At 36.9% G+C, this 20632-nt stretch overlaps 1 protein-coding gene across 1 annotated transcript; it reads left to right on the top strand.

Moving 5' to 3' along the window:
• Window positions 1–6418: 6418 nt before the first annotated feature.
• LOC110733111 (casein kinase 1-like protein 10) lies at window positions 6419–12424 on the top strand. The gene is made up of 14 exons (XM_021913131.1): window positions 6419–7045; window positions 7138–7178; window positions 7659–7728; window positions 8410–8558; window positions 8637–8732; window positions 9455–9525; window positions 9691–9752; window positions 9848–9911; window positions 10010–10094; window positions 10392–10518; window positions 10702–10775; window positions 10861–10924; window positions 11313–11437; window positions 11785–12424. The coding sequence occupies exons 1-14, from the start codon at window positions 6970–6972 to the stop codon at window positions 12058–12060; spliced, it is 1380 nt and encodes a 459-aa protein (XP_021768823.1). The 5' UTR covers window positions 6419–6969; the 3' UTR covers window positions 12061–12424.
• The last annotated feature ends 8208 nt before the right edge of the window (window positions 12425–20632 follow it).

Raw genomic sequence — 20632 nt, forward strand, 5'->3', positions numbered from 1 at the left:
TTGGCCAAGAGCAACTCTTCAGCAGCCATTCGGCTGGCTTCAAGAGCCTCTAGACGCTGCTGCACTTCAGCTTGTGCAGCAGTTCCTTCTTGAATTCGGCTCTCAATAGCAGCCTTGAATTTGGAGACGTCCACTCCCATATGCTCCTGGAGGAATTTTTCCCCTTCCATCAGTGGGGGAAAAACCTCCATCTCCATAGCATCGCAGAAGGTTTTCAGAGCTTCGGCAGCTTTTTTACCGTACTCCTCAACCTCCTGCTGCTTCTCTTCAGCTGCTGCTTGCTTCAGCTTAGCAAGCTTAACTTCCTCTTCAGCCACCTTCCTTTCGTGCACAGCAGCGTCCACCCTATCTTGTAGGGAATCTATCAGCTCTACAGTGAGAGTCTGATTGTGCACGAACTGAAAACAGGGGCACAAGTTAAAAAAGTAAAAAATAATAGCTGAAAGGTTGAGTTCAGAAAGAAATCAAGGCAAGGAAAATTACCTGCATCATCAGCAGTTGGTTAGACCTGGCTGGGTCAGGAACTGATCTACTGGATTCGCCCATCCCAGCAGTGGCCTTCAGCGACCAGATCCTTGCCCTGTCTACTTCGGACATGCCAGCAAAATTGCCGAAGTAGGCTGCAGCTCCTTCTCGGTTTTGACCCCATATGAGGTCCCAGATGTGATCTGGGATTGGAATTCGGGGGGCCGAGAAACCCATTTCTCCAGAATGCAGAGTCTGGAAAGAAGGGAAGGACGACGATGGAGCTTGATTAGCTTTGGTTGTCTCAGCATCGTCCTTCTCAGAGGAGTCAAGTACTATGACCTCCTCTTCTTCAGGGGTGAGGACGAAAGCCTCAACCTCTCTTGCGATATCTGCCGTGAAGCCTTCAGCACTTGACATCACGGCATCTTTATTTTCGTGCTCAGCAGCACTCTCCTTGATTTCTTCTTGGACCCCTCCCTTAGGTTCGGGAGTTCTCTGATCCACCTCCATCTCAGGAGGTGGCGGAGGGGTCTTTTGAAGAGATTGGGGTGTTGGCTGGGGAACCCTCGGCGATCCATTGCCTTCCTCAGGTTCCCTTATTGCGACGCCGATGGTCATCGGCCTCTGCTGAAAGTCATGAGGGCCGATGATGGCCATCCTTCGGCGCCTTTTCAGAAGGGGCTTCTCGTCCATATCTGAGTCTGAAGACTCTTGTATTTGATCTTCGGGACGAACAGGAGCTTTGCCTTCTCTGTGTCTGTTACTCTCTTCAGACTGTAACAGACAGGGGGGAAGAAGAGTGTGAGTAAAAAAAAAAAAAAAAAAAAGGAAGAAAGACAAAGTTAAGTCTAAAGGCTCACCGAGGTCTTCAGCAAAGCCTCGTCTTCTTCAGCTGCCCTAGCCGCAGCTTCTTCAGCAACTCTGGAGGACCCTTCTCCACCTTCACAAGCTTCAATAACCCGTGCAACCTCTTCGGCTGTACGGGCAGCTTCAGCTTCTTCTTCCAGCAGCTGAAACAAGGGATCTCTCTTCTTCCACCAAGGCTTCTGCCTCTGATACAGAGCAACAGCCTCAATTTGGAAGTGGGAAGAGTCTAGGTGAACCTTTCGGCGCCTTGGTTCAGTGATAGGGGGAGCCCGATCAGTTACGACTCGTTCTCGGTTGACGCCAAGGCGAGCGTAATCAATGCCGACGTTGGTCTCGTCCCGTTCTGAAAAAGAAAAGGGGAGAAGTCAATTCAGTTAGTTCGGCACATCACAAGAAAGCAAAATGAAAGAAGAAAAGAGATAATTAAAAGGCCTCGGCCCCAGCCGAAGAAGATTACCATCCCTAAACTTTCGGCTGAGGCCGACAGCTGCCAGCATATTCTCTTGGAAAACATAGTGCGTATCGGGGAGCCAAGTCTCCGGGATATGCTGCATTCGGCCGCTGCCTCCCCGGTTCGGCAGCTTGCCGAAGATGTTCTGCTGATTAAGGTTCGGGTCTGGCCCGCTATCTTCGGGAGGACCTAAACTTCCCATATCAGGATCCGGCTCGGCAAGATACCGGGGAGCGCTGAAAACGTAAGGGTGGCTCGGCTCCGTGGGTGCCCTAACCCAAATCCATTGACCTCTCCAGTCCTTGTCTGAAGAGTCATTTGGCCACATGGTCAAGTATTGGGGCCGGGACTCAATCCGATACCACCCAGAACCATGGCTTCCGTGCCCACTCTGAATATTTGGCACTAGCCGATGGAGCTTTCTGAAGCAGTGCAGGTTCGGCACGTATCTGAAGAACTTGCAGACCCATAAGTACGTCATTACCCTTCGGATGCTGGTGGGGGTCAGCTGGCACAGGGAAATGTTGTAATGGATCAGCAAGTCTCGGACGAAAACGTCCAAAGGGAACCTCAGCCCATACTGAAGCTGTCTCGTGTACACCCCCACATACCCCGGGGGTGGACGATGGATTCTATCGGATGCTGAGGGCATTCGGCACCAATATCCATCAGCTTCAAAAATGCCGTAGTGCAACTCAATTTGCTCGGCAAATCGATATTGATCGGCGTTCTCTACCCACCATGAGTAGGGGCGGTTCTTTATCATGGCCGAAGCGACTTCGGCATTCTCCCACTCTGAAAACCCAGGGAGGATATCCCAAAGGACAGCGGGAATTTCATCGTCCCGTCCAGAAGCACTCGGCTCATCCGTTCTCTGAGGAGGAGCCGAAGAAATGGGAGTCGCCCTAACCCCTTCAGCAGGGTCAGACTCTGTCCTTCGTCCATTCCAGGTCCCAATCCTGTCCCTGGGATCGGGGATTAGCCTTGCTCTTCTTGGAGCACGGGCTCCACCTCTAACTCCCCTCACCATTGACGAATTTCGAAGGAAAAAGTCGAAAAAGGGGAAAGAGTGCAAAGTCGAAGAAAAATGAAACAAAATCAAAGGAATTTACCTTGATCTGAAGCAAAAGCCGCCGATTTACGAATTGGTAGTGACAAGTCTCAGCTTCTAAGCTTAATGCTCGGGGAATTTGCGAAGTTTTGATGCGGGCTCTTGAGCGTTCTTGAGAATTCTGGGTTTGTGTTGATGAATGAGTGGGGAGAGAAGACGCGCCTCTATTTATATCTCCAGAAATGGGAATTCAAGGAGTCTGCGTTTCAATTTCTCTCAAGCACCCCACTAAGTAACCGTTAAACACACGACCTTGCAGTTAAATCGCCCACTACCCATCCAACTTCCGCAATTATCCACATTAACTGTTGTTATCTCATTAATCATGGGTTAATTACGGTTTAAATTCACATTTTTGGATTAACAAATCATTCACTTCCCTCCTTTTCTGATTAAATCAAACCCGACCCGTCATCCTTCCAAATCGGGTCTGGGGGGCAAGTTGTTTGGGTCCAATTTAGTCCAATTGGGCCTGGTCACTGAATGATCCAATTAAAAGCCCAAGGTTAAGGTTCAACTCTCCAAATGTGCTAAAGTCAAAAATCAAACATCCTCAAAGCCATGTGAAGGTCAGTCAACGGCCCAATCAGCTTGGCCCAGCCCAACTGACTTCCGGGCCCAATCCGCCTCCTTCATTAGCCAAGGTATAAAAGCCAACAATTTGGTCAATTCTTGGTAAGACAATAAAGCCTCAAGCAACTAAACTCTTGCACAGCTTTCTCTCTCTAATATACTGACTTAAGCATCGGAGGGGCCTTCCTCGGCGTCCCCCCCGAGGCTAGTTTACGTGTATTTGTTGTGCAGGAAACCCTCGGCTCCTGCGTCGTTCGGACCGAGACCAAGTTCCCTCAAGATAAAAGGATCTTCCGAGATTCGATTGTTTTCATCCGAAACATATATATATACTAAAGTTTGAATATTCTTGTAGATATTCTATAGATTAAAATGATGTGACTCAAAAAATCATTTATATTACCATGAAAGAAAATGAAAAGATATGAAATGGAATGAAATTGTTCTTGTAAAAATGATGTGACTCAACAGTCATTTATTTACCAATCTTGTAATAGAAAAAAAAAAATTCGATCTTATTTGTTTTCGATCATTAAATAGTTAGGAGAGTTATATATTTACAATTTAATTATTTGGTATATAAACTGTCTAAAATCTATGAGTTCTACCTACCAAACACTTGGTGTTGGATTTTTAAAATGATAACTCAATTGTGAAACAATTATCTTATCATATTAGACAATGAATATATCTTTCACATTATCTTTAAGGAAAAATTGTCATAAATAATACAAATTTTGATCAATCCGCTAAAAATAAGTCAAACTTTTAATTATTTTTGAATAATACAAACTTTGAGGGTTATCCGCTTTAAACAGTTAAAACCGATTAGTTAACTCATGAATAGGTTATATGGAACACGTGACATTGTATTATTTTTTAAAAATTATTAAACAACTTTATAAGACAAATAAAAAAATAACCAATTAAATAAATTGTAGGTAAAATAACTTATTTAAAGCAGATATCCCTTAAAGTTTGTATTATCTAAAAATAATTAAAAATTTTGACTTATTTTTAGTGGATCGCTCAAAGTTTGTATTATTTTTAACAATTTTTCCTTATCTTTAATGCATACTGTGTTTACTATTTAGTTATTGCCAAATTGGCATAAAACCTTAAAAAAAATAGTGGATGAACTATAATATCCACTGCCACAAGTAGTTTTTAGTATATTATAGAGTATAAAACCTTATTGATCTTCTATGTGACATGCCACACATCACTCAATACATAATTCTACATGATTAGTAACCTCATCCAATTATTAGTGATAGTCTATTAAAAAAAAAAAAAAACTTATCTCACATATGCATTTGCATTTGCATGAAAAAAATAAATAAAAATTATTTGGGTTAGTAACCTCTTTTGGCTCATATTAAGCTATTAATGAGGACAATAACCTTTCTTATCTATATCTATATCTATATCTATATCTATACTTAGTATTTAAAAACACAAACCACAAATTTTTCATATGACACATGGCATTACAATTCACAAGTCACTCATCTATTTATGTTTAAGTCTTTATGCATTATACAACTTGCAAATTCAACTAAGAAAATGAAGTGTTTTATTTCCACCATAATAAAATAATGTTTTAATTAATACACATTACATAAACATATAAATTATAATAAAAATTGTCTTTTCATCTCTAAGACTTTAAATATAATTTAAAATAATATGTCATTTTATATCCCACAATCTTCACGTGTATATATCTAACTAAATTCATTCATCTTCTTTCACGGTTCTACCCTCTCTCACTTTTTAAAAAAAAATTATTTTAAGTTTAGAAATAAAACAATCTTCCGACATATGAAAATAATTAACCCAAGTAACAACCCGTGCATTGAACGGGCCAAAAAGCTAGTTCATATTAATACCGAGTAACCTCATTTATACCTTGTCTCTAAGCTTATTTGAGTATGTACTCCCTTTGTCTCCGAAAGAATGACCCATTTGGGTTGATTTCGCGAGTATTAAGAAACTTAATTTGTAAGTACAAATGTATGGGAAAACACAAGTCATCAATAATTTACAAGTGCAAATGTATGGGAAAACACAAGAAATATTAATGGCGGCAAGATAGAGAAAAAAAGTTTAGAAATTTAGAGAGGAGATGACACAAAAATCTAAAAAAAATACAAGGGTAAAATAGGGAGAATGAGCTATATGACAAAAATATTTGAGGATATATTGGTAATTTTATGATTTTAACAGATGTTGGGAAACAAATACTTCCTCCGTTCTTTTTTCATTGCACCATAAAGGGATTTCACGCTTGCCAATGCATTACTTTGGCTATTAATTTATTTAATTATACTTTTGTAAAAATTATAAAAAATTTATATTTGAAAAGTAGATTTTAAGACGAATCTAAATAGATCTCACATGACTATATTTTTCCTAATAGATAAATCACAAAAGATGGTCAAACAAGATTAAGTAAATAATGTAAAAGTTCTTATGGTGCAATAAAAGAAAAACGAAGGAAGTGAGTCATTTTTTTTAGGACAAAAATTAGGCCAAATGAGTCGTTATTTCGAAGACGGAGGGAGTAATACCATCAGCTAAATAAGATGTCGTATTATATAATAATACAATGTATTTTTGTAAAAAAAAAAAAACACATAATTTTTTTTTTAATAGAAAAAAAAACAAAAAAAAACATAATTAATAGTCCTTAAAAAAATAAAAGTTAAAAATATACAAAATTGACAATAAATAAATATTTATTACAAAGATTTACTCGTGAATTGTCGATAATTTCCAATCTAATGTTAAAAAAAATTATACTCCGTATTAAATACTTATGACTGTATATAGCATTACCCTAAAAAATTATTACAGACTTGAGTAAAAAACGATAACAAACGTGCCTTTCTTTGTAGTTGTAAAAAAAAAAATTGTAAATCCAAAATTGATGTAGTAATGCGTCACTAGACATAATTTCCGTTAATTTTCTAACCCCATTCTCTTTCTGTCTCCCTCTGTCTTGTCTGCCTTTCTCTCTCTTCTTTCTCTCTCTATCCTTTTCTCTCAAAATACGCAGAAATGCGATAATTTATTTTGCAATGATTATAGATAGGGTTTCCAATTGCTGCATGAACGTATAATCAATTGCTTTTTTCTCATTAGGGTTCCACGATTTCGGACCTTTTTTATGGGGTTGTTGGAAGATTTAGGGTTTTTACCAATCTGATGTTCAACCTAATTTTCTCCTTTTGATTTAATTCGACGAATTTTTAATAGAATTGGTGTTAATGTATATGGTTAGTTGATTAGTTTCGTGTACAGCAAGTTGTGCAAATTTGATTGGAGCTTCTTTTACCATAATTTCTGGAATTTAAGATCTGGAAATTTTGACTTTTGGTTGAGTTGGGGCTAAATCTGACTCCTCAACAAATTATATTTTGTTGATTTTTTTTGGGGTTCAGTAGATTGAAAAAACAAAAAAAGAAAGAAAGTGGGAAAAAAAGGGGGATTAAAGATGGATCAGATTATTGGTGGGAAGTTCAAGATGGGGAGAAAAATTGGGAGTGGATCGTTTGGGGAGCTGTATTTAGGTAAAATTTGATTGCTTTAATATTTTTTGAATAGTTTGTTTCATAAATTTGGTGTTTGACTAAAATTTGATGTGTTGGTTTGATTGATCCAGGGGTCAATATCCAAACTGGTGAGGAGGTTGCTGTTAAGATGGTATGATTTATCTGGGTTTTCGCTATCTGATGATTAAATTCAGAGTAGTTGACTTGCATATACAAAAGTCATTACTTGCTTGTTAAGTGCTTGATGATGTTGTTTTGATTGTAGGATGTTCAAAAGCATGTATTTCTTATAGTTGAATTGACAGAAAATTTGTTTTTTCATGGTGTTTTTGGTTTCCTTGTATCTAATTGAGAATGTATCAGTTGTGCTAGCACCACTAGTTCTGTTACAGAATTGATTTGGACAAAAGAGTGTTGATTGGCTTTTGATTTTCACATAGGAACCCCATTTGAGATGTTTTGTCGTTGAAGTCCTTTTAGGAAGTGTAGTGTATGTGTGTGTTCTCGTAAGAAGCTTGCTTGCTTGGTTTTTGTTGGTTTTACCACTACCTGTATGTTGCCCTAAGTGGTGTATGAAGTCTATGAACCTGTATATATTACCTCGTATTTATTCTTAACACTGATGTTACAGGAATCTGTGAAGACCAAGCATCCTCAACTACATTATGAATCAAAGTTATATATGCTGCTTCAAGGAGGAAGTAAGTATTTACTTATTATCTATAATAAAGTTGGAAAACTGGGATTTTAGCAGCTTCCCGTGTGTGTGTGTGTGTGTGTGTGTGTGTGAAGTTTGTTGCTTTGGATGTGGTCTCCTTTGGAGAGAATAGGATTTATTTAGTTGTAAGTTACCTATATTATATAGCCAAAGATCGAGATTTAACACCTTTTGAAGCTTGATAATATGTTGGTTTTATTCATAGAAATAGGATTTAGAACTCAGACCATATAATTTGTTGCTCTACTCTAGTATTGTTTATCCTCAATGCTGTGTGTAGATGTGAGGTTAAACATCATTTATCTGCTTATCTATTCTAGCTCAATTTGCTGGAGCAGGCTTTGTGTGACATATTCCATTTAAAGTCCAAGGTGAATACGATGAAGTCAATGCAAATCATATGTTTTGAAGCTTAAATTCCCAGGCAACCTATTCATCAAATAACTTAACCTTATGCCTATTTGCCTACTCTTTTGGATATGACCAAGTAATGGCTTTTGAAGTATACGCCTTATCTCCGATATGCTGTTGCCTCAGTTTTTTTTTTTTTTTTTTTTCTGAATATTCGCATAAGGATGCACTATCAGTGCTCTTGCATGCAAGGCTTATAACTTTACAACTGTAAGAATCTTTTATAAATACGTTGTTTTTAATGTTGTTGAAGCTGGAGTGCCCCATCTCAAATGGTTTGGAGTTGAAGGCGAACATAATGTAATGGTGATTGATCTTCTGGGACCAAGTCTGGAGGACCTATTTAACTACTGCAATCGAAAGTTGTCATTGAAATCAGTACTAATGCTTGCCGACCAGTTAGTAAGTATCTTCAAGATCTTGTGGCACATTGTTATCCTAAGCTGGTGATGATGCTTTATATCTTTATTTTGCTTTCAGATCAACAGAGTTGAGTACATGCATTCAAGAGGTTTCCTTCACCGTGACATAAAACCTGATAATTTCCTAATGGGACTTGGTCGCAAAGCGAATCAGGTACATTCCACTATTCCAATGTTATAATTGATTTGTGTGTGTATGTGTATGTGACGGTGTCAAGTATTTTACTACCATTGGGCTGCTAACTTACACAATGACACAAAAAATCAAGTTCAAAGTAGACATTCAGGGTGCAAGTGGAGTGAATTAGAAATTAGAAATAGACTTAAAATAGAGTGGATATACCTTTTTTGTCTCACGTTGGTGCTGTTTGTGGTGCCTGCTAAATTTGTGTGACTGTTATGTACGAGATTTTATGAAATGCAGATGATTGGGTATCTTATCATGAACACACATTTTCTGCTAAATGAAAAATAAATAAATAAATTAATACATAGAGAACACTTTTGGGTTATTTATGAAGTAGAGAATGAGGCTCTTAAAAAATAAGGTATACCAGGCGAGGGATGAGCATTCCGGCGAATAATTTTGTAGAAAAAGGTTTTTTACTAAGCTGCAAGCCTGCAACTGACTTGCTTCTCAGCTTAAGCTCATGGATTATCACTGACATTTTATACATCTTTTTTTTTGTGGAATGAGCAAGAGAATTATTTGTGCTAGAATATAAGAATAGTGGATAAGAGATCTAGCTGATCTTTTGAATAAGATTTCTATTGCTTGAGATGGCCTTGTCAGCCGCTAGGCTGACAACTTGCTTGTGACATGCTGTTAATTAGAACATGAAAAGATGATATGCTGCTATGTTTCTTTTTATGTAGGTTTACATTATTGATTACGGGTTAGCTAAGAAGTACAGGGATTTACAAACTCATAAGCACATACCATACAGGTAATAAAAGGGTTTTTCCTTTTTATTTCATATATGTTATCTGATTGAATTTGATTATGTAATTGCTGTATTGCTCCTGTCAATGTGTCTGTTGAGGGTTTTGGGCGTCTTTTTGATGTTGTTCTTTGTTCTCATTATCACTTCCATGTGATAATGATTTTTCAGGGAGAACAAGAGCCTGACTGGTACTGCACGTTATGCAAGTGTGAATACTCATCTTGGAATTGGTTAGTGGCTCATGTATAGTTTTTATCCATTTCAACAAGTAGTCACTCACTTTATCAGTTTTCATGGATTTTAATTTCATCCGATTGTTTTGCAGAGCAAAGTAGACGGGATGATCTTGAGTCTCTTGGTTATGTTCTAATGTATTTCCTTAGAGGAAGGTTGAATGCATAACAGCTGTCTTTTTGTGTTAATCTATTTTAAACCCTTTTTTCTTTCTTATATTCAAAGTTGTCCTTGTGTGTTTTATCTGTGTCAGTCTTCCGTGGCAAGGGCTAAAAGCGAACACTAAAAAGCAGAAATATGATAAAATCAGTGAAAAGAAGATGATGACTCCCATAGAGGTACTGTGGGGTTTCTTAACCTCATTTTCCTTTTCTTTAATTTTTAAAATTTGGTATGAAGGACTTTTTCTCTTAGAGCCCTTGATATTGGAATTTTCTCTCCTATACCTTCAAGTATTTTCTAAGCCTGATGCCTGTCGGATGTGAAATCTGTTATGTTTGTCACTTCTCTTCATTTTATATCTGGATTGTTTGTTATTCATATATATATCTTTCCATCAATTTCACACTTTGCATTGCTATTATTCTGAAATTGGAGATAATTAAGCACATCTAACTGGGACGTGTATTCAACAGGTGCTTTGCAAATCATATCCTTCAGAATTTGTATCATATTTCCACTACTGCAGATCGTTACGCTTTGAAGATAAGCCTGATTATGCGTACTTAAAGAGGCTTTTCAGGGACCTATTTATTCGAGAAGGTAAATGTGTTCAACAAAATTCTATTTGTATCTTATGAAAAGTTAATTTTTTAGATTTGATTATGTTCATTGATTTGAGGTGTTTATTCTCCCTTCGATATTTAGTCTATCATTTGTTTGAGAATTATATCTTACAAGCAACACTTGAGTATGAATGAGACATTAATCGTGACCTTTCCTTAGGTTATCAGTTCGATTATGTGTTTGACTGGACTATAATGAAGTATCCCCAAATTGGTGGCAGCTCTAGAACACGGGTCAGTTTTTTTAGTGTTTATATTGGGCAATTGTTCTCTGCCTTTTGTTTTTTTAGGTTTGTACCTAACTGTTTGTGTTTTCCAGTATCCTGGTCCTAAGCCAGCTTTAAATGCAGGACCATCTGCAGAAAGGCCAGAAAGGCCCTCAGGTTTGTGCTCTCTTCTGTCACTTTCTTATGGAGGCAATATGATTTTCTAGCATACAGTATGTCAACTTTATACAGACATATTTCAAGGAAAAAAAAACTAAAAAATTCTGTCCTTTATCCTTAGCCAAGTCATTATCAAGAATGTATGAAGTTAATGGAAATATATATAATGAATGACAAGAAATAAAAAAATTAAACGGGGAAAGATGACAATCTCAAGTTCTCAACAGATGTTACACCCAAAGAATGTTGACTGAATTGTTTTTTTGAATGAATTATTATTCATAGTAATTTTCTGGTATTTAGCTATCCTTCTCGTTTGTTTTTTTTTTTTTTTTTTTTTTTTTTTTAATAATTGCTGATACTCAGTTCATATTATGTCGTTTAGTGGGGCGTGAGCTTCGTGATAGACTTAGTGGTGCAGTAGAAGCCATTTCCCGCCGAAATACTATTGGTTCTGGTGATCAGTCCAAGCAAAGAAACTCACAAGATGTAGCTACATCCCGAGACATGGTAAATTACTAGTACCTCATTTGCATGTGATCAATGGTTATATATTCAATACTAATTGCTGGCAATATGGCACTGTTATTCTTGATTCAAAATTTTTCACTTAATAATTACTTGAAAATTATTCTGGCCTTTCTTGTTCATGCAACCTTCCAATTATATCCACTCTGCTCCATTTTCTATAGATGACAAGTCCTGTTACAGGTTTTATTTTTTTAAGTAACTTTTAACTATAGCAACCTGGCCACATTTTGAAGATTTCAGTTAATTTTGTTAATGAACATCTTCCTTCTTCATGCTGCAAAATCATTGTTTCTTTAATATTCTAACATTGATGTTACAAATCTTAGCAAAGAGATTCTGAGAAGATAAACATTTCCCGAGTTAGCAGCACTACTCGAAGAGCCACTGCTGTCACAAGCAATAGACCAACTTCCTCTAGTGACCTTGGGGAGAATCGTGCAGGTCGACTTGCTTCTAATGGGTCCCACCGCCATTCCTCAAATGTACAGAGGCTTCACCAGGGAATAGAGTCTAGGCCAACTTCACGAACACGAGCTTCTGCTTCACGAGGGATCCGTGATGACCATATCCGTAGCTTTGAACTGCTCTCCCTCAGAAAGTAGGAAGAAGTAATTTGTTCAGTAAGACAACTCTTCCGCTTCACAAGGGATCTACGTTGACCATATATGTAGCTTTGAAATGCTCTCCCTCACAGAAAGGAGAGAGTAATTTGTTCAGTAAGACAAATCTTGCAAGCCAAAATGGGTAATTGCATTTTGTTAATTGATCTGGGTGCTATACTCGTATATTACCATTTATTCTATCTACCCCTGCTTTTTTTAATTTTTTTTTTTTTCTGATTACAGAATTTTTGACCAATGTAATGTGTTATCCATTTTTCCCTGGCTACTTTTCAGATAAAGAGAAGTGTACTTACAAAAGTAATCGGCTATGTATAATTTGGTATTAGATGTGTTTTAGCTATTCTTCAAGAATGCAATTAGTATTGTTTCGAAGGTGTAAATTTTTTTAGTAACGGAATCACTCCTTGAAAAGTTCCAACACACTTTGGCAACTACAAAATAAAAAGAAAATTTTATGAAAGTCCCTATATTTTTAAGGTTCTTGTAATATTTGGTTCATAATTTGCCGACATAGAAGTTACATGAGTCGAATCGTCAAAGCATAACTCCTCTACTTCATAGGCTACAGCAGTAAGTCCAGCAAAGGAGTTGAAGGGGAAATGATTTTGGCACTCCTTTGTGTGAGAGCACAGTTTTTGATGCTCCTCTCACACAGGGGTGTGCCAAAATCAATTAAGGGTGTGCCAAAATAAATTTCGGAGTTAAAGAGGTGCAATCTAGAGCTGTCAAAAGATGACCCGACCTGAAATACCGACTCAAACCCGATTATTAATCGACCCATCTAAACCTGAAAAAGGGTGACCCAAATTCGACCTGAAACCAACCCTAGACCCGAGTTGACCCGAATATGTGGGATCCGAACCCCAACATGAGCTGACCTGGAGATGATCCGATTTGATGTAACACGTAAATTTTTTACCTGAACAGAACTCGACTTGAACCGAAATTGACCCAAACCCGTTTTATCCCGTTTTAACCCGAATTTCACCCGACTTGATACTAACCTGACCTTAATTCAACCCGACCCGTTCCAAACCCGACCCGAATTAACCAAACTTGTTACAAACCCGACCCGAAATCAACCCGACTTGTTATTGACCTGACCCAAATTCAACCCGACTTGTTATTGACTAGACCCAAATTTTACCAGACCTATTACTAAACCGACCCAAAAATTCAACCCGATCTGTTACTAACCCAACTCGAAATCAACATGACTTTTTTATTGACCCGACCTAAATTCAACCCAAATTGTTCATGACCCGATTTCAAATCACCTTAAATGCAATTTAGACCACCTTAATATTGTTGATCAAAGCTTTTTGTCTAGGGAGGCCAAGTCGGTCTAGGCCAGCAAAGAAATGAGCATCATCCTCAAATTTAAGAGTTAAATATAGTATATATTTTTTGTATGGTCAAAGAGATAATTATCTTCCTAAATTATAAACTATATTTCCCTAGTATATTGCCATATATATTATAGTCAAAGTAAATAATTAGCTGGATAAAAATGATAATTATCTATTTATAGTTAGTTGAACTCGAATTTGATTTGACTTGGAAATGACTTGATTGTAACCTGCAAATTATTGACTTGAACATAACCCGACTTGACTCCGAGAATGACCTAACTTGGAAATGACCCAACCTGATTATGACCCGCAAATTATTGACTTGAACCTGAGAGGACTTGAACCCGAGAATGACTCGACCTGATTATAACCCGCAAATTATTAACTTGAACCGATCCGACTCAAACCCGAGAATGATTTGACCTGATTCTAACCCGCAAATTATTGACTTAAATAGAACCCAACTCGAACCCAAGAATTACCATAACCCGTTTTAACCCGAATTAAACCCGACCCAAACCCGATAAGAAGTATGAACCGACGTGACACGATTCAAGCATGACCCAACCAAAAAACGACCCGCATAGGTTATGGAATAAATCCGAATTTACCCAACCCGAGTTGACCCGACCGACGCAAACCCGTCCCGTTTACCCGAATTGACAGCTCTACCCGAAACCTCCAAAATTTCTCTAAAATCGTGGATATTAGCCTACCACGAACTTTTATAAAAACAAATAATGATCATATATGGTTCAAAACGACGTTATATGACTCCGAGATGTATCCTCTAAAATCTCAAGTCTTTTCAACACCAGGCCTCGAAACCTCAAAAATTTCTCAGAAAGCGAGGATATTAGCCTTTAATTTTGGAAACTTTTTACTTTTTTCGCCGGGAAATAAAAATTGAAGAAATATTTACCATGGTCCCTAATACCCTCCGGGAGTCCCATTGGGTGGGTTGAACCATCCAATTTGTCTTTTAATAGCGAATTTACCGGTTTATAAATTGCATCGATTTCATTAACTCAAAGCCTATCACAAACATTTATGACAACAAATAATGATCATAAGTGGTTCAAAACGACATTATATGACTGACAGGGTAAAGTCGTATCCCCTAATCAAAAATAAATACCTAAGTCCTCTAGCTAAAGTAGATAGGGAAGTAGGGTCGATCTCCACAGGAAAACAAGTCTTTTTACTCCTAATTAATTATTATAATATAAATTATCTAAGTAACCAATATTTATAATTGAGTATGAAACTAAACTACAAAGAATAAGAATAGGGAGAAAACAATATATAAAAGGATCTAGGGCATAGGTTCACCAATAAATAATACTTCAGGGTAAAACATAGTAATCAATCATTGACATTGCATAAATAACATGATTAACAGGCTCTCGCAATTTATTAATCAACATAGATCTAACAGGCTCTCGCAATTTACTAGATCTAAGTTCTTATTGAAAATAGCCTTTAATATCAAATTAACATCTGCTCGATTCATCAATTTAATATTGCTATACTTTTACAAGCCGCAATTGTAAAACATTAAAACAATTCAATAAGAAATTATCATGCAACAACAATAATCAATAATAGTAATCATCAATGCATCAATTAACCAGCTTGTAAAGGGCTCTCGCTACGTATTACAATCACACAATTAATTTACCGGTATTAAATCTCATCTCTCGAATCTTGACTTAACCATTTATAAATTAACTTGCCTATTGAAACTAGACCTAAACATTAATTCTCATCTCTCGATTCTTGAATCAATATTGTCAAACTCATGCATAAAAGATAGGCCTAATCTAGTCACAGAGCATTAAATTAATCAATAGGAAATTAATCTAGCATTGATAATCAACAACAACAAATTACCCCTTCATACTATTTATTAGATCCCCATAAACCCTAGAAATTAAACTACTCACACATAATTAAATATAAACTAAACAAAGCAATTAAACAAGACATGATAGAAGAAATAAAATAAATAACTGAGATTAAACAAAGAGTTGTAGAGAGAGAAACAAGAGAGAAAATAATATTAAGAGTTTAATTAAGGGAGAGAGAGAAAAGTTAGAGAGATAAAGAGAGAAGAAAAACTAAACTAAAAAAAGAAAACTAAAAATTAAAACTAACTAAAAAAACAAAACTAAACTCAAGCTACCAACCTACGTACTACTACCCCTTTTATAAGAAAAGTCAAAGGACTTTTATTCCCACTCAAACTCCTCACCAAACAAATTCCTTCAGCAAATAAAGACGTGTTCAGCGAAGTAAGGCCCAAGGATTAGTAGGCCCAATATCTTAAATAGCCTAAGTGAGTCGCTGATTATATCTGCCCGATCGGGCCATGCCTCCCCCGATCGGGCCCGGTTAGCTTGGGCTTCAAAGCTCTACCTCCCTTTTGTTCTTGGACTTGGTCTTTTAGAGTTCATTAGCCCAAATTCATTCACTTGTTTGATCCGTGATATAAGAACTTGTAAAATCTTGGACCTTCTCTTGTATCAAGCCCTTAATCACTGGATTAAATTCTCTAACTCGGCCTTGGGCTTAAAATATACGGTCATAAGATACGATCCGACTCTAATATTTTCGTAGTGGCTCAATAAGCTCAGGAATCATCGTAATTCGGCAAATTCCTACAAAATAATACCAACTCTACAAAAACACTAGAAAACGTATATTAGTAATAAAAATAGCTCCGTAGAGCTCAAATAAGCACAGATATGACCGTGGGACGGGGAATAAAAATATATATAAAATAGACTTATCAATGACCCCGAGATATATTCCCTAAAATCTCAAGTCTTTTCGACACTGGGTCCCGAAACCTCCAAAATTTCTCAAAAAAGTGGATATTAGCATTCAATTTTTGGATTTTTTGTCTTCTTTCGCACGAAAATAAATATTGCCGAAAATTTTACCAAGGTCCCTAATACCCTCCGGTATTCCAATAGGGTGAGTGGAACCACTAATTTGCCTCTAAATGGCCAATTTATCGGTTTACAACTTGCACCGATTTCATTAAATCAAGCCTAACCCGAATATTTATGACAACAAATAATGATCATAAATGGTTCCAAATGACATTATATGACCACGAGATATATTCCCTAAAATCTCAAGTTTGTTTGACACCGGGTCCCGAAACCCACAAAACTTCTCAAAAAACGTGGATATTAGCCTTTAATTTTGGAATTTTTTGACTTTTTTTCGCCCGCAAATAAAAATTGCCGAAATATTTACAATGGTCCATAATAACCTCCGAGAGTCCAATTAGGTGGGTGGAACCATCCAATTTGCCTTTAAATGGCCAATTTACCGGTTTACAACTTGAACCGATTTCAATAACTCAAGCCTACCACGAACATTTATGACAATATATAATGATCATTTATGGTTCCAAACGATATTGTATGACCCTGAGATGTATCCCCTAAAATCTCATTTCTTTTCGACAGCGGGCCCCGAAACCTTCGAAATTTCTAAAAAAACATGGATATTCGCCTTCAATTTTTGAATTTTTTAAAAAAATTTCGCCCAGAAATAAAAATTGCAGAAATGTTTACCATGGTCCATAATACCCTCCAGGAGTCCAATTGGGTAGGTGGAACCATCCAATTTGTCTTTAAACGACCAATTTACAACTTCCACCAATTTCATTAATTCAAGCCTACCACGAACATTTATGACAACATATAATGATCATATATGGTTTCAAATGGCATTATATGACCCCAAGATGTATCCCTTAAAATCTTAAGGCTTTTCGACAATGTGCCCCGAAACCTCCAAAATTTCTCAAAAAGCGTGGATATTAGCCTTCAATTTTGGAAATTTTTTTACTTTTTATTTCGCCCGGAAATTAAAATTGACGAAATATTTACCATGGACACTAATACCCTACGGGAGTCCCATTGGGTGGGTGGAACCATCCAATTTTTGCCTTTAAACGACAAATTTACCGATTTACAACTTGCACCGATTTCATTAACTTAATCCTACCACGAACATTTAGGACAACATATAATAATCATATATGGTTCCAAATGGAATTATATTACTCCAAGATGTATTCCCTGAAATTTCAAGACTTTTCAACACCGAGTCCCGAAACATTCAAAATTTCGCAAAATGCATGGATTAGTCTTCAATTTTGGAATTTTTTTTTACTTTTTTCACTCGATAAATAAAATTGCGAAAATGTTTACCGTGGTTCCTAATATCCTTCGGGAGTCCATTTGGCTGGGTGGAACAATCCAATTGGCCTTTAAACGACCAATTTACCGGTTTACAACTTACACCGATTTCATTAACTCAAGCCTACAACGAACATTGATGACAACATGAAATGATCATATATGGTTCCAAATGGCATTATATGATCCCTAGATGTATCCCTTAAACTCTCAAGGATTTTCGATAACGGGCCTCGAAACCTCCAAAATTTCTCAAAAAGCGTGGATATGAGCCTTAAATTTTGCAATTTTTTGACTTTTTTCGCTTGTAAATAAAATTGCCGAAATTTTTACCATGGTCCCTAATACAATCCTGGAGTCCAATTAGGTGGGTGGAACCATCCAATTTTCCTTTAAATGGCGAATTTACCGGTTTATAACTTGTACCGATTTCATTAACTCAAGCCTACCACGCACGAACAGTTATGACAACAAATAGTGATCATGTATGGTTCCAAAAGACATTATATGACTCTGAAATGTATTCCCTTGAATATCAAAGCTTTTTGATACCGGGACTCGAAATCTCCAAAATTTCTCAAAAAGCGTGGATTTTAGCCTTTAATTTTGGAATCTTAAAACTTTTTTTCGCCTGAAAATAATAATTGCTGAAATGTTTACCATGGTCCCTAATATCCTACGGGAGTCCAATTGGTTGGGTGGAACCATCCAATTTGTCTTTCAAAGGCCTATTTACCGGTTTATAACTTTTTATTTATTTATTTATTGATTTATTTTTTACCGGTAAACTACGGGGAGGGGGCCCATCCTATCACATTAATGGGGTTGTGAGGAGTCGAACCCCCATCACATGGGGGGGAGATGGAGGGATTAACCATCCCTCCATCCCCTCACTCCTCATTTACCGGTTTATAACTTGCACCGATTTCATTAACTCTAGCCTACCACGAACATTTATGACAACAGATAATGATCATATATAGTTCCAAATGGCCTTAAATGACCCCGAGATGTATCCTCTATAATTTCAAGACTTTTTGACACCGGGCCCCAAATCTTCCAAAATTTCTGAAAAAGCGTGGATATTAGTCTTCAATTTTGGATTTTTTTGACTTTTTTTTTGTTCGGAAATAAATATTGCCGAAATGTTTACCATGGTCCCTAATACTCTCCGTAAGTCCAATTGGGTGGGTGGAACCATTCAATTTGCACTTAAACGACCAATTTACCGGTTTACAACTTGCGCCGATTTCATTAACTCAAGCCTACCAGAAACATTTATGACAACATATAATGATCATACATGGTTCCAAACGACATTATATAACCCCGAGATGTATCTCCTAAAATCTAAAGGCTTTTCAACACTGAGCCCAGAAACCTCCAAAATTTCTCAAAAAACGTGGATATTAGCCTTCAATTTTGGATTTTTTTTACTTTTCTTCGCTCGAAAGTAAAAATTTTCAGAATTTTACCATGGTCCCTAATACCCTCCGAGAGTCCAATTGGGTGGGTGGAACCATCTAATTTACCTTTAAACGACCAATTTACCGGTTTACAACTTGCATCGATTTCATTAATTCAAACCTACCACGAACATTTATGACAACAAATAATGATGATATATGGTTCAAAAAAACATTATATGACTCTGAGATGAATCCCCTAAAATTTCAAGACTTTTTGACACAGGGCCCTGAAACCTCCATAATTGTAATTTCTCAAAAAACGTGGATATTAGTCTTCAATTTTGGAAATTCTTGACTTTTTTCTCCTGGAAATAAAAATTGCCGAAATATTTACTATGGTCCCTAATATCCTACGGGAGTCCAATTGTGTTTGTGGAACCATCCAATTTGTCTTTAAACAGCCAATTTAATTACTAGTTTACAACTTGCACGAATTTCATTAACTCAAGCCTACTACGAACATTTATGACAACATATAATGATCATATATGGTTTCAAACGACCTTATATGACCCCAAGATGTATCCCCTAAAATATTAATACTTTTCTAACCGAGCCCCGAAACCTCCAAAATTTCTCAAAAAGCGTGGATATTAGCCTTCAATTTTGAAATTTTTTGATTTTTTTTCACCCAGAAATAAAAATTGTCGAAATGTTTACCATGGTCCCTAATACCCTCTGGGAGTCCAATTGGGTGGGTGGAACCATCCAATTTGCCTTTTAACAACCAATTTACCGGTTTACAACTTGCACCGATTTCATTGATTCAAGCCTACCGGGAACATTTATAATAACAAATAATGATCATATATGGTTCCAAACGACATTTTATGACTCCGAGATGTATCCTATAGAATTTCAAGACTTTTCGACACCGGACCCTAAAACCTCCAAAATTTCTCAAAAAGCGTGGATATTAGCCTTCCATTTTGGATTTTTTTGACTTTTTTTTCGCTCGGAAATAAAAATTGCCAAAATGTTTACCATGGTCCCTAATACCCTCCGGAAGTCCAATTGGGTGTGTGGAACCATTCAATTTGCTTTTAAACGGTCAATTTACCAGTTTACAACTTGCACCGATTTACCAGTTTACAACGACCAATTTAATTGACTTGCAACAAACCCGACTAGAACTGAAATTAACCCAAACCCGTTTTAACCCGTCAAAACCTGAATTTAACCCAACTTGTTACAAACATGACCTGAATTCAACCCGACTTGAATTTAACCCGACCTATTACAAACCCGACCTGAAATCAACACGACTTGTTATTGACCCGACCAAAATTCAACCCGCCTCGTTATTGACCCGACCTGAATTTTACCATAACTAGTACTTACCCAACCCAAAAATTCAACCCGATTTGTTACTAACCCGACTCGAAATTAACACGACTTGTTATTGACCCGACCTAAATTCAACCCAAATTGTTCCTGGCCCGATTTCAAATCACCTTAAATGCAATTTAGACCACCTTATTATTGCTGATTAAAACATTTTATCTTGGAA

This window comes from Chenopodium quinoa, unplaced genomic scaffold, assembly GCF_001683475.1.
Source record: "Chenopodium quinoa cultivar QQ74 unplaced genomic scaffold, ASM168347v1, whole genome shotgun sequence".
In the NCBI taxonomy this organism is placed as follows: Eukaryota; Viridiplantae; Streptophyta; class Magnoliopsida; order Caryophyllales; family Amaranthaceae; genus Chenopodium; species Chenopodium quinoa.